Here is a 12,757-nt window from a genome sequence, read left to right as displayed (position 1 = left end):
TCGGGGCAGCAGTGTGGAGTGATAAAGAACTACCCTGAACTATCTCATATCTCATACTGCTGAACCCTGAATACCAGCTCCTCCCCTCAGACAGACACTTCAAGATCCCCCAATGCAAACTGAATAGGTATAAGCACTCCTTTGTTCCCCTGTCTATTAAAGCTCTGAATAGTAACCTAGGAGGTAAGGTTAGGAGCTAGGAGGTCCGCTGCATTGTGCAATTTGTGTATTATGTATACAGCGTATGTATGTGCTGGATGTACTGTAGGTACCTGTCTTAAATGTACGTATAATGAGCAATGTGCAATTGTGCTGTCCTATTGTGTGTTATGTATACTGTCTTCGTACAGCAAGCATCAGATGTGTCTGAAACAAATTTTCTTCGGGACAATAAAGTATATATCTTATCTTATGTTATCGTACAGTATATGCTAATGATAATGAGATATGCAAGGATTTTACTTACATTTGTTTTTTTTTAAAAGTGGTATTATTCTGCTGTGTGAATGCAATGCAAAGTGTGGACATGTGGCTGACAATGTGGCTGTGATTATTTTCTAAATGTTTAATTGGTTTATGTTAACATTTTACACCTTTTAAAGTCAGATGCGAAATACATTTCTGTGTGCTGCAGACAAAGTACAGTACATCTACCTCCATGTATACCAATATATACAGTAAAATCTTGACTGTGATAAGCTAGGTAACAGGGCGCTTAGAACAGAAACATAAAATGAGAAAATAGGAACATTAGTTTGATCAACCACAGTGTTGTGAAAGACACTTTCATGTACACCCAAGCATCTGCCAAAGTCATATTCCTTAAAGGTAGAGTATATCTGAAATCACACTGACTGGCTCTGGCCAAAGGTGTATATTCTAACACAATAACATCTTGATTCAGGAGAAGAATTCAACCACACAGAAAAAGAAAACCTGGAAAAAATGTGTGTTTGCGTTTACTACACAGTAACATTATTGTTGCCCTCATACTGCAGCAAATACACCAAACTCCAAGCCTACAACAAATGCAGTCCATTCTTGGGATTCCAATGCCATTTTTTAATAAAAATCCTTAACAAATATATTTTAAATGGATACAAAAACAATCTCCTTATTTTTCTGAAGAAGAGTGACGGGTAGGTAAATTGTAGGGGTGGGAAGGTGAATGAAGGGGAGCAGTGCGAAGGGCAGGTGAGTGAAAACACAGGTATACTGGTGCTTCAAAAGAGTACTTTTAACAGAACTCCTGATGTCACTGTACATTAAATTGTGAAACTGGCGTACAGTGAGTCTATAGGCGCACGTTCTTGTGTGTTTTTCATATTTTCTCAAAGGGGAAGAGATGTTTCTGCTGGCCCTTTTTCTCCCGTTTGGTTGTTGGTTTGGTTTCCCGCTCTTGGTCGTCCTGTCGGTTCTGGGGCCATGAGTTTGCCAGGGTCACGGCAGTGGTGTCCACCCCCTCGTTGTCCTCCTCACCGGAGGACAGTCCTCGCTCTTCGTCCTTGGACAGTGACTGCTCTGGCCTCTGCCTCCCATAGCGACGCTGCAGTCGTTCCCGGATCAGAAGCCCTTTTACCAGCAGAGTCCAGTGGTCCAGAGCCCTCTTCTCCCGCTTCTGCAACACACACATAACTGTGTCACACTTTCACACCCAGGGCTGCATCTGGGGGGGGAGGCATTTCCCCCCCCCCCCCCCCAAACTTTGCATATAACTAGCCCTGCATGAAAAAATATGTTCATGCACATGCCCTTACATATGAGTCGCTTGTTTAACGTCGGAGTATACATGTGAATTTTAATAATGCCGTCTGCTTTATATTCATTTAATAAGCAAACTTATCTCGATCATGGTCAATACGCTTTTGTTGTACAATGGTCTTTGGTCATGACAAATTTAATCTATATTCCCATTCTACAGAAAACATATGGTTTAATCGATTCAATGAAATAATTAATGGTCATTTCTTTGATAGGCCCTACTAATGTTATTTTCTGAAATACAAAGATTGCTGGGAAATATGTCTGTGTATGCTGTTGCCAAAAGTCAAGTGTTTATTTGTCACAACAGTTAGCTAGTTCTGGCGGTCAAATTGTGAGGTCAACTAGCTAGCTGAGGATGAGAGCAAAGATGAGACCTAGCTACAACTAAGAATATTAGTTCACATTAAAAGGTTAGTTTTAGACCCAGGTCCGCTGAGCTACTCACCACAAATGATATGATAAATTGGGGGGGCTCGAGCTCTCCCAACTCGTGCACCCACACTTCACTCTGTTTGCCGTTAGCTTTGTTAGCCAAATAACATTGATAATGAACAACGGCTGTGTAAATATTATGATCAATAAATAACACACTAGTCAAATGTCAGACCAACATCTGCGTTTATAGAACGCAGTGTACTTTTTTTCCCACCGTTTTGGCTCTTCTTATCTGTTTATAAAATGCAGAATCCGACATTAACACAACCTCTGAGTCTGATATTACCCTCTTTACCACAAGCACATAGTTGGACATGTGCATAAAATTAAACAAAAAAGATTGAGTCAATGATCTTGAGTTAACGTAGGCCTGTAAACTGTATGGCACACATTGTGTCTTGAAAAGAAGTTGCCCCCCCCTCCAAAATCTCTGCCTGCCCTTCCAATCACAGCAGTCTAGATCCCCTACATACTGTACACTCCTAGCAGGCTTTTGTTCAACACTACACTACACAACAGAAATTACACACATTCATGTTAAGTTAGAGCACTAGGTAAACATACCGTATACACCCCTAGATCACTGTGTCATCCTCACACCCATGCACGTACATCCATAGCACAACTTACACTCATACGTGTGCATCCAGAACACAGTCACGCACAGATGTATACCCAGAGCACTGCATCAAATCCATACACACCCATACATGTACATCTGTACATACTTGGATAGCACTGCGTAAGTGTCTCGCTCTCTTTTACATCCATGCAAGCGTGCACACACATACACATGGCAGCACACACACCTCTCTCTCTTTCTTCTGGAGGATGTCTTGTTCATTCTCCCAAGCAGCTTGCAGCACCTCCTGATACTCTTCACATACAACATAGCCATCAGTGCTGGAAAACAAACAAATCAACAGTAAGTACACACACACACAAACACATACACAATAAGACCACTGCAGAGATGCTTAGAGGTTTTGCTTATTGGGGCTTCAAGCTTGTCCCCACAATTTCTATCTGCAGCAATATGTGTCTGTTACAATAACACCAAGACACCTGCAGTTCATGGTCACTGCAGCTAAGAGTGGAAAAGGTGCCATTCACAGTCCAAGAGCACAAGGCTGGAGGTAGAAAGATTTGGAGCAATGTCCCTGGGGAAAGCAGGTGGGACCATATTTTCTGTGGGGATAGAGTGACCATGAAGCCATTTTGGTTCAGATAATGTCCTTACTGAGGAGTGAGAATGGCACAGTGATGGGAGGGATGGGGGGAAATGGCTGCCTAGGCAACTCCATTTCACAAAAGCTTGTCAGGTGACGGGATAAAAAAAGGAAGAGCCACACTTTTGTAGAGCTGTCAGCTGCCTTGACTCCAGAGACATCCTGCTATCAGTAAACCTTGGCTTGAAAGCAGACAAAAATAGGAGGCACAGACAGGAGAGAGAAGAACAGATTAAGACCTGATTAAGAAGGCAAATTGGCCTAGCTTCCACATATAGCTTCCCCTATTTTAGTTGTACAAGGAAATGGAAGGTGTTATTGTAGAGATACAATTAGTTTGTGCATGTTTGTCTTATTTCCACTAATTTCAGTAGCAAGACCCTATAAATTTCTGAACTGTGTGTGCGTGTGTGTCTGTGTGTGTGTGTGCTTTGTATAGGCAAGCTTACACAGGGTGGGAGAAGCCACAGTGGAAGTCAAATCCTGTGACAGCAGACGCACAGTCGATGTCCAGCTTGCGGGCGACTCTGTGCAGGTTGGGCAGGCGCAAATGAGCGCAGCCCACAGGCAACATGCATGGCCGAAACAGGTAAACATTCCCATATTCATTACGAGGCACCTGGAACACAATCAAATGTCAAACAAGGTGTACTTACACAAACACACCTCATATTTAATATAAGCAACCTGCTGTAGTCCAGCAACACGCTTATGCACACACAAGCAGCACAAAAATAAACAGCACATCTATCACACACACACATTCAGAACAATGATATAAAACTGTCAGATAATGAGGGTTAGGGGGTAAGATACCTTGCCATCCACTGCTACTGGGGGCTGGTACGGTTCGGTTTGCCAGTGACCAAACAGCGGAAGGTCATCTTTGTCCTTCTGTTCTGTTCCCTGCCTTGCTTTCCTCGCCCGATTGGAGAACCCCTTCACCATCTGAGAGAAAGGGGCGAGAGACACACTGATAGTATTCCCCACCCAAAATGGACCCATCACAAGCACACCCCTGCCTGCCAACAGCATTGACCTACATTTAGCCATCTGCCTCAGGAGTCCCCTGGTGAGCACGCTGTAAATCCCCTCAGTGGGCGAATAAGCTATACCTGAACTCATCCGTGTCACATCTTCCCTAAAGCAGTACGTTCGTACAGAGGCTGACTGTTTACAGACAGTCTGCTGGCCCCACCTATCGGTTACCATAGAATGTTTTAAATTTAAAAAAACACCGCATATTTATGTGTCTGTAATCTTACATTTTGTAATGTCAGTTGAATCAACCATAATTCCTTTTGGGTATGGCCAATTGAAGATAAATTGAAGGTAAAATAATAACATCACAAGCAATGTGACGTAGCAGCTGTTCTGTCTGCCTATGGCCCTTCTGACTAACTGAAAGCCCTTTGCCACTATACAGCTGGCACCAATGCACCAGGCTATGGCCCTTTGCCACTATACAGCTGGCGCCAGGCTAGCTTGTTTAGTGCAGGTTCTGGATGGCATTCTCATTCTATATTACTGAAGAGAAGAAGACAGGAACACCTGTGTATATCATCATCACTCATCTCTTAAGAAAACTACAGAACTGAACAGCCAGCTAAGCCAAAGCCATCTACTTGATGTGGGTACATATAAGCATACAGTGACATCATCAGATACAGTGACAGACAGACAGATGACGGCACCTTGTATGGCTCCTCCCCCAGACGCACAGTCCTTGCCTCCTTCAGCCAAGTGTCTCTGGAGTGCAGGGTGTGAATACAGTCCCTTCAGAAAGAGATATGGTCACACACATCTGTAGTCCCTTTAGATGGAAACCAGGTGCAGGCACACGCACTCGCACTCACACACACACACGCTCAGGCTCAGGCTCACACTCGCACACACACTCGCACTCAGGCTGTTACCTGGAGTAGACTGCCTCGCCCCTGCAGTACCCCAGGATGGCTGCTGTAGGGGGATATATAGCCTCGTACTTCAGTAGGTGTCTCTTCAGGGCATACAGGGGGTGGTTCTTAAAGTCAGAGATCGCTGTGGGCAGCGGTTTATCCAGAAGCTTTGCCTGAAGCTGGAACAGTGAGTACACATGTATAAATGCATGTGTGGGGACTGTATTTCCTTCTCTACATATGTGTTAATGACTGAGTCAGTGAATGTGAGAGCAGTGATATTTTGTGTGTGCACGTGTTGGTGCTCGAGTGCTCAGGGGAGTGCATGAATGAATCCAAAGAATATGCGTATAAGTATGTATGCACAAAGGACCCGGTGTGAAAGATTGTATGTCTCACCTCTTGGTCCTCCTGGCGCTCTCTCTGAGAAGCAGGGGAGCGAAACGGACAAAGAGTCTCCTCCCACCACTCTGGCTCCACCCGGCGCTTCCTGGATGATGTCATCCAAGTGGGGTCATACCTGGAGCTCAGGTCTTTCAGGTACCCATCCCCATCCACAGCCAGCACATAGCTCATCGGCTGGGTGGCTTGCCTGGTGCACTGCTGGTACTGCCCCACACCTGTCTGCTGGACATCCAGACACACCCAACGCCCTACCCGCTCCAGATATACCTCCAGCCACTCATCAGTCCCCTTGCCTTTCTTAGTTCGGCTCCTCCCCACCTCTTCACCTTCTTCCTCCTCGTCCCCCTCACTGCTTGTTTCCTTCTTGCTCCGTTGTCTCTGAGGAGCCACGCCCTTGCCCCTCCCCTTTCTGCCCTGCCTTCTGCGGTCCGTCTCTGCTGAGTCTTCACTCTCCGCTTCGCTAGAGACCCGGAATTCGTCCTCTTCACTGGACCCCTCCCCCTCACTGCTGTCCTCTTTGTAGGACACTTTAGAGGCCACGCTCCGCCGCTGGGAGTTTTTGGGTCGTCCCCCCGCCCCAGGCTTCTCTTTTTCAGCCGTGTTTCTGCGCTGCCTCTTCCCCCCCGGCCCAGCCCCACCTGCACTGGACCCCCCCGGCCTCTTCACCCCAGGAGAGTGCTTGGGCTGCGAGGGGCTCTTCTCCGGGGGGCTGCAGGAGGTCTTGGCCTTGTTCTAAATCAAAATGGAGAGTCATTCACAGGCAGACACACATACTATCCTACTACTTCATTTCTACTGTATTTGAGTGAATAAGGGAAAAGTACTCTTCAATGAAAAGTATGGAAAAAATAATTAATTCAAGCAGGCAAACCCCTTCAGTGTGAAGAGCCTGTTTGAACTCTTGATGTGCACGGTAACTGGAGGGGGGGGGGGGGGGGCACACCTTGGCAGAAACAGGCTTCAGAGGAATAGGATGAAGTGACAGCACCAGGCGACAGAACAGCTGCAGCGATCGCAGAATAACCAGGAACACCTACAGGAAGACCAGGCCACATCACACCACATTACTGTGGGAAACCTACCCACACACATCTAAATAAATAAAACATGATATACAATTTACATATTACTAAATTTAATACAAAAATGTACGTGTCCACAAATAAAATGGTAAAAAATCCACATTATTTAAAATGTAACTAAATTAAGTCTCCTATACCGTAAAAATCACCAATGCCCATAATGTCGAGCAATTAATTCCCCAAGAAGCTTGAAATTTTTTAGAGCATAAAATTGAACTCAAATTATTGCATCCAGAAAGGAAACGTTAAGTTAGTACAATTAACACAGCATTTCATTTGATTTTAAAAGGCAGTTTTTATATACACACCCTCTCTTACCAACAGTAGAAAGATCAATAAAATACAATAATATCAAATCAAGAATATATTCCCCTTTAAGGAAAGAAAGAAAATTATAGTCACCTATTACTTTTTTCTCTACTAGTTAGTTCTATATCTTAGTGCACTTAGCTGAGAGGGCAGTTTATGTACACAGTTGCTATACTATACAGGCATGTCCTGCGGTAGCTTTTGTGAATCCTATGCACAACTGTATGGACACATTAGGGGTGCAAAAGGTCAGTATAATGTATAATATTTTGGAAATCATAAATGTGCATGAATGGTTTACAAAATCAGCAAGACTGAGTTTATAATTCTTGAGTACATTACAGTGACCAATTACACATACAGTTCCATTGAAAACATGAAAAATGAAAAGAAAAATAAGGGAGAGAAAATGGTTTAGAAGCGCTTACATGGGTCATTTCCTCATGATTTCGAGCAGAGAGGCTTTCAAAGCTCCTCTCCAATATGGCACGTGGACTGTCCTGCTGGTCCTGAGGCAGGTCAGGGGTAAGTGTAAATGTTGCCTGAAACCTGGTGGCAAATGGTGACAAAAATTATGGTAAGCAAACAGTAGACATGATCAATAACATACAGCAGCCATGACAGTGAAATTATTCATTTGGAATAGCCAAACATTTGGCTTAACCATACATGCCATGTCAAATGAAATGAGTGTATAGTCATCTGTTTCTTACCACTTAAGTAGCCCACAAAGAAAAGAGGCATCAGCCTGGTCTGGGGTCACCGCGGTGAAGTGAACCGGCACCACGGACAGGCCGATTGCCAGCAGGTCTGGTTCGCTGCACAGCTGGTTCCGGAAGATTCCATTGGCCACCAGACACAAGAGGTGGACCTGAGAAACAAATACACTGTGAAACACCGCTAACCATCCGATGACAAGAAAGATCACAGTGCAAGCAGTGTATGTGCCGCACCGTCTTCTCCACAAGTTACTCATTTGAATATAAGGCTGACTTAACCACCTATGACAAGTCACCTGTTCATTGAGGGTGCTAGGGTCTGGTGCTCTGCCAGTTTTGCTGTCTGTAGGGGGTGTCATCTTTCAGACACTATCTCATTAGCCTTTCTCATTAGCATGTTGTTTACTCAAATTTGCCTGTAGACGGCGCTGTATAATACATCGTAGAATCATTTTACATTGATCATGATACAAAATATAGATGAAAATTGGTTTAAAAATTAGTTTTGTTTTATCACAGTTATCCGGGTGAAAAATTGATGCATAAAGATAAAGCAGAGTAAAGCTGAAATGGTCAAGACGGCAGGGTTACCTTGTGTGTGTCCACAATTACTTCTTTGTTAAAACGGTTCATCATACGCCGCAGGTAGGTTTCAAACTCTGCTTCCCTCTTCTCCCTGGAAATCACAAATGTCTTTCATGATTGCCATGGTGAAAACAGCTTCTCTCACAATGTCACTGACAAGTTCACAAAATCTCTCCCTATAGCTTATTCAAACAATTACATATTACATACAAGACAACTGGATAGTAATTACATACAAAAATTATAATAAAATGTCTAGGTGAAAGGTGACAGTGTTTGCCAGTGGAAAGCAATGGTGGTTTATAGTTATAGTCCACCATAGGTCTTTGTTATTGGATGGGAACTTGAATAATTATGTTCACTCTTGATGTTAAACAACTGTTGACGGGCATTTCATAAAACCTATAGTAAGGCGGCTCTAATGGGCACAATTTGTCAAACTTAATCCTGATCATTCAGAAAAGCAACAGCACAATGTTTTCATTTAACAACTTATGACAGTGTCAAAATGTGCATATCGTTAAGCACAGACAGTATACAGGAAACACAGCAGACATTTGTGTCCATAGAGACTTGCACGGACTGCATTTGACATACAACCAATTTATAGAACTGGATCATTTAAATTAATATTCTGCTAAGGCAATTCAGGTTATGTGCCCCGCTCAAGGATACAATAGCAGCATTACAGCTGGGAGTCAAATCCACAACCTTTGAGCTAAAAGCCAAGTTACCAAACAGTTATATTAACCTGCCAGCCACCAGTCCCAGGCCTGGAGATAATCCAGACCAGGATATTATTCTATTCAAACACCTTTATATTTGGACAGGAAACAGCCTCATCAACTGCATCGTATGCAATTCAATAGCAAAGTGAAATAAAACAGAGGACTGAGGCTCATCTGTGCCTTAATGCCCCCCAGCCCCACCATTGCTTACCTCCTCTGTCTCTTGCGAGCGTTATCAAGGGTTTCAATCTCAATCTCCACAGGCTGAGAGGGCAAAACTGGCAACAACTCTTGTGCGCATGATGGTTCTGTCAGTTCTGAGAAGAGAGATCAGTGTCACAAAGATATAATGGCATAAACACCCAAACATAGACACAAGCACCATACTCTTTTGCAAGCACACATATACAAAAAGTTTAAGACGAAGTGTGTAAAGTCATACCTTCTACATCTTCCCACTCTTCATCCTCACTCTCTTCTTCCTCTTCCTTTTCCACCTTCATCAATGTTTCTGCTCTCTCCATGAAATGATTGGGAATGCCATTGTCATGGCTTGCTGTGACTGGTTCCTCATGATCCTGGAAGTATCTGCTGGTGTGCTGCCCTGTTTTACCAACTGGTTTTGAGTTACGAGGTTTAGGTTTGACCTTTCTTAGAACAGCTTCCTCTGAAACATCTTCTGCCTTGTCTCCATTCTCTGGAGAAAGACAAAAAAAGATGTTCCAGTAAACATCACCCCTGTCCTGCTGTGATGAAATTGATAATACTAACAAAAGTATCATAAACACCATGTTTCAACTCCCCCCTCCCCCCCAATATAAGGCTGTTTTTATTTTGAAGGCTAAGTGAGTTTTTAGACTTTCCTGCCACCTGTTGTGATCTACATCTTTTGCATGACCTCCTGTTGTGGTAAGACCAAAAACTCATGATGCTTCTTCAAGAGCAGGTTCTCTTATACCACTCATCTAAAAGCTAGTAGTATAGACCTACAAAGATTTGTAAAAACCCTGACAAATTCCCCCGTAACATGCACTATGGCCAAAGTACAATATATCTTTTTAAAAGCATCAGCAGCATTCAGATAAAAGCACAATTTTTGCAAATACTTTTTGCCACATCTTTAAAGTTTGTCATGTCTTTGCAAGGTGAATAAGGGCTGAATAAAGAACAATGTAGTAACTAGTTTTCACCCGACTAATCAAGTATGATTTAATTAACGTGACAAACGTAAGTAAAAAAACAGATTAATAGATGCATCTTAAAAGTTTGTTGTTACACATTTGGTTCCAGTACAGCAGCCAAGCATAGCACCTGCAACCACAGAAACAAATAGGCAGCGAAAGTCGCAGCGTTTCGGGGACATTCTTCGCTGATGTATAGGCCTAGTGCATCATAAACACATGCTGATCAGAGACCAAAGATACAGTACCTGATTTTACTTTGCGTTTTATATTGCCCCTTGCGGTTTGTTTCAGCTTCTTTGTATTCGTTGCAGCCGCACCATCTGCAGACCTTTTCTTCTTGACCATGATGACTGGAAACTACCCGACAAGAATTCAAAGTAGAAAAAAAACAGTAAAAGTGCTATATAGAGCGTATAGTTTCCAAACAACACCCCCCATATGGGCACGAGTTACAAATGTTGGCACACTGGCTATGGTTATTTAACTTCGCTGATTCTTTCATAACACGACAGGTCGCTTCCAGTCAGAGACCATTCCGAAATTGCGTCATTTCCATTTCCTGTGACTGATACGTAAGGCGCCGTCCGTGCAGAAACAAAAAAAAATGTGTACGGAAGAAACAGAAAACGAATGAACACACCAATGGCCATCTTTAAATAACTGTTCGCTCACATCACGTCGGTCAATGAGATTTGTCATTTCATGTCACTATATTTAAATATTTCACAGGAATGATCAGTGATATTTATCTAGCGTTCTGAAAATTAGTCATGATCACAAAGTATAATTGAATGACAATTGCAATGCTTCTTTTTGAGAGATTTCACCCGTATTCTTTCTCTTTGTCCTTATATTTACCTGCGAAGAATTCAAGTATGGTGGATTGCATTTGCTCCACTGAGTGGTACAAGTGTGCATATGAATGGTATTAGACATATGCCATATAAATATACGAGTGTCAATCTCTCAGTTATTTTGGAGGATAGTCTGGGAAGTTCACTGTGCGTTATTATCAGATCTAGCACTTACAGCGTAGCCTACTTCTATGGCAGCTGCTTAAGCATTGAATCAACCAAGGCTTTGTTCTGTAACCCTTCCAATTTATGACCATCATCATCACCATGCCAACTAATAAAACAAGCTAATGTACGTAATTATGAAACTTTAATCTTTAATGAAACATATAGGCTCGGTACAACGACATGACCGTTGCATCCGTCATAATTTAAATCATACATTTTTAAGAATGTAAGCAGAAAATGTAAGAAAATATCTGTTTATACTGTATTTAAATTAACCCCTGGCATTTACCCGGCACACCAGGATAACATATTTTTATTTTTTATTTTTTTGTTGTTGATAAAATTACTGTTTAAGAAGTGCCACAGATCAACTGAACATATACAATAATGGTCTAGCTAATTTAATTTTGCGCTTAAACCAAGCAATGCTGCATCTTTACGAGCCATCTAAACGGAAACTCAATAATTCAATCATTTGAATCATTATTGCAAGTTTTTTTTTAGTATTAGGAAAGTACAGATGTGCATAAGAGGAGGTGTACTGCATCTTAGCGTCGTCCAGTGGCATGGTCTGTTGGCAGCCCAGAAAGGTTGTCAACCCATTCTCATGAACATCTGCAGGAAAAACAAGGATGCTGGTAGGGTGGAATCATAGGTCTTTAAGCCTGGCCTGAACACAGATGTCCCTCACCAGAAGATCATCATGTCTGCCCAGTTGGTAGCTCCACAGTAGGGAATTTTTATTTTGTTGAAAATTATGGCTCTGTACCATTTTATTAAAGTTCCCAATTTCATTGCAATATCAACTGCATTGAGAGCATTGTGCCAAGGGTTTGGAATTGAATATGGAGCGCACATGTACTGAAATTGAAAAATGACTCTGCAACATGAATGAAAGTTATAAAAATGAACAGCCTTCATGGGAGTGATCCTTTATTCTGTACTGACTGAGCTTAAACATGCACATATGTAGCTTAATTACATTTTCCTTCTGTCTTATTAACTTGTACATTTAAAAAATTAACATTACACCTTTATTATTAAAAAATTACAATACATTATTACAATACATTATTACAATAAATTCAATATGCATTTAATTCACTAAGCCTTACACCAGTAAATTATCAAATGCAGTGAAGTGGCAATGTCTTAGCAACACTATTTGTCAGTGAAAAAGGAAAATAAACATCCAAGAAACAAGATAAGTATTCAATGACTTTGATTAGCAATCCATTTTATTGTCGGTGACTTTATCATTACAATTTTTTCATATCAAAGGTAAAGGACTCTGGGCATAATAAACATATATGGGATGAGCTTTATTGGCCATCCCAGCAGCAAACCTCTGGGGTAAGGAAACCAGTTAAAAAGTCTACAGTCATAGGTCTGTGCAC

General features: G+C 42.2%; 1 protein-coding gene across 2 annotated transcripts; it reads right to left on the bottom strand.

Annotated features, from left to right (window-relative positions):
- Positions 1-1,047: 1,047 nt before the first annotated feature.
- Positions 1,048-10,932, bottom strand: xpc (xeroderma pigmentosum, complementation group C). Of its 2 annotated transcripts, none has more exons than XM_064298425.1 (14): positions 10,584-10,931; positions 9,597-9,851; positions 9,366-9,471; positions 8,433-8,517; positions 7,836-7,993; positions 7,551-7,671; positions 6,675-6,764; positions 5,726-6,463; positions 5,345-5,505; positions 5,123-5,204; positions 4,245-4,376; positions 3,878-4,047; positions 3,009-3,102; positions 1,048-1,618 (listed from the first exon to the last, which is right to left on the bottom strand). In XM_064298425.1, the coding sequence occupies exons 1-14, from the start codon at positions 10,681-10,683 to the stop codon at positions 1,322-1,324; spliced, it is 2,589 nt and encodes an 862-aa protein (XP_064154495.1). In that variant the 5' UTR covers positions 10,684-10,931; the 3' UTR covers positions 1,048-1,321. The 2 variants fall into 2 exon arrangements, 1 of the variants encoding a protein (XP_064154495.1); XR_010324023.1 differs by lacking the exon at positions 1,048-1,618 and adding an exon at positions 3,440-3,610 and having other exon boundaries at positions 10,584-10,932.
- Between the last annotated feature and the right edge of the window lie 1,825 nt (positions 10,933-12,757).

The sequence above is a fragment of the Anguilla rostrata genome, chromosome 11 (assembly GCF_018555375.3).
Source record: "Anguilla rostrata isolate EN2019 chromosome 11, ASM1855537v3, whole genome shotgun sequence".
Classification (NCBI taxonomy): Eukaryota; Metazoa; Chordata; class Actinopteri; order Anguilliformes; family Anguillidae; genus Anguilla; species Anguilla rostrata.
This window is presented reverse-complemented; position numbering and strand designations above follow the sequence as displayed.

What these genes read in the sequence shown, in the direction of transcription:
- xpc (XM_064298425.1), bottom strand. Translation starts at nt 10,683, where the DNA reads ATGGTCAAGAAGAAAAGGTCTGCAGATGGTGCGGCTGCAACGAATACA. An exon ending in TAATTGTGGACACACACAAG is followed by an intron (nt 7,994 to 8,432) that starts GTAACCCTGCCG and finishes TTTGTTTCTCAG; the next exon opens with GTCCACCTCTTGTGTCTGGT. An exon ending in AGCGCCAGGAGGACCAAGAG is followed by an intron (nt 5,506 to 5,725) that starts GTGAGACATACA and finishes TCACTGTTCCAG; the next exon opens with CTTCAGGCAAAGCTTCTGGA.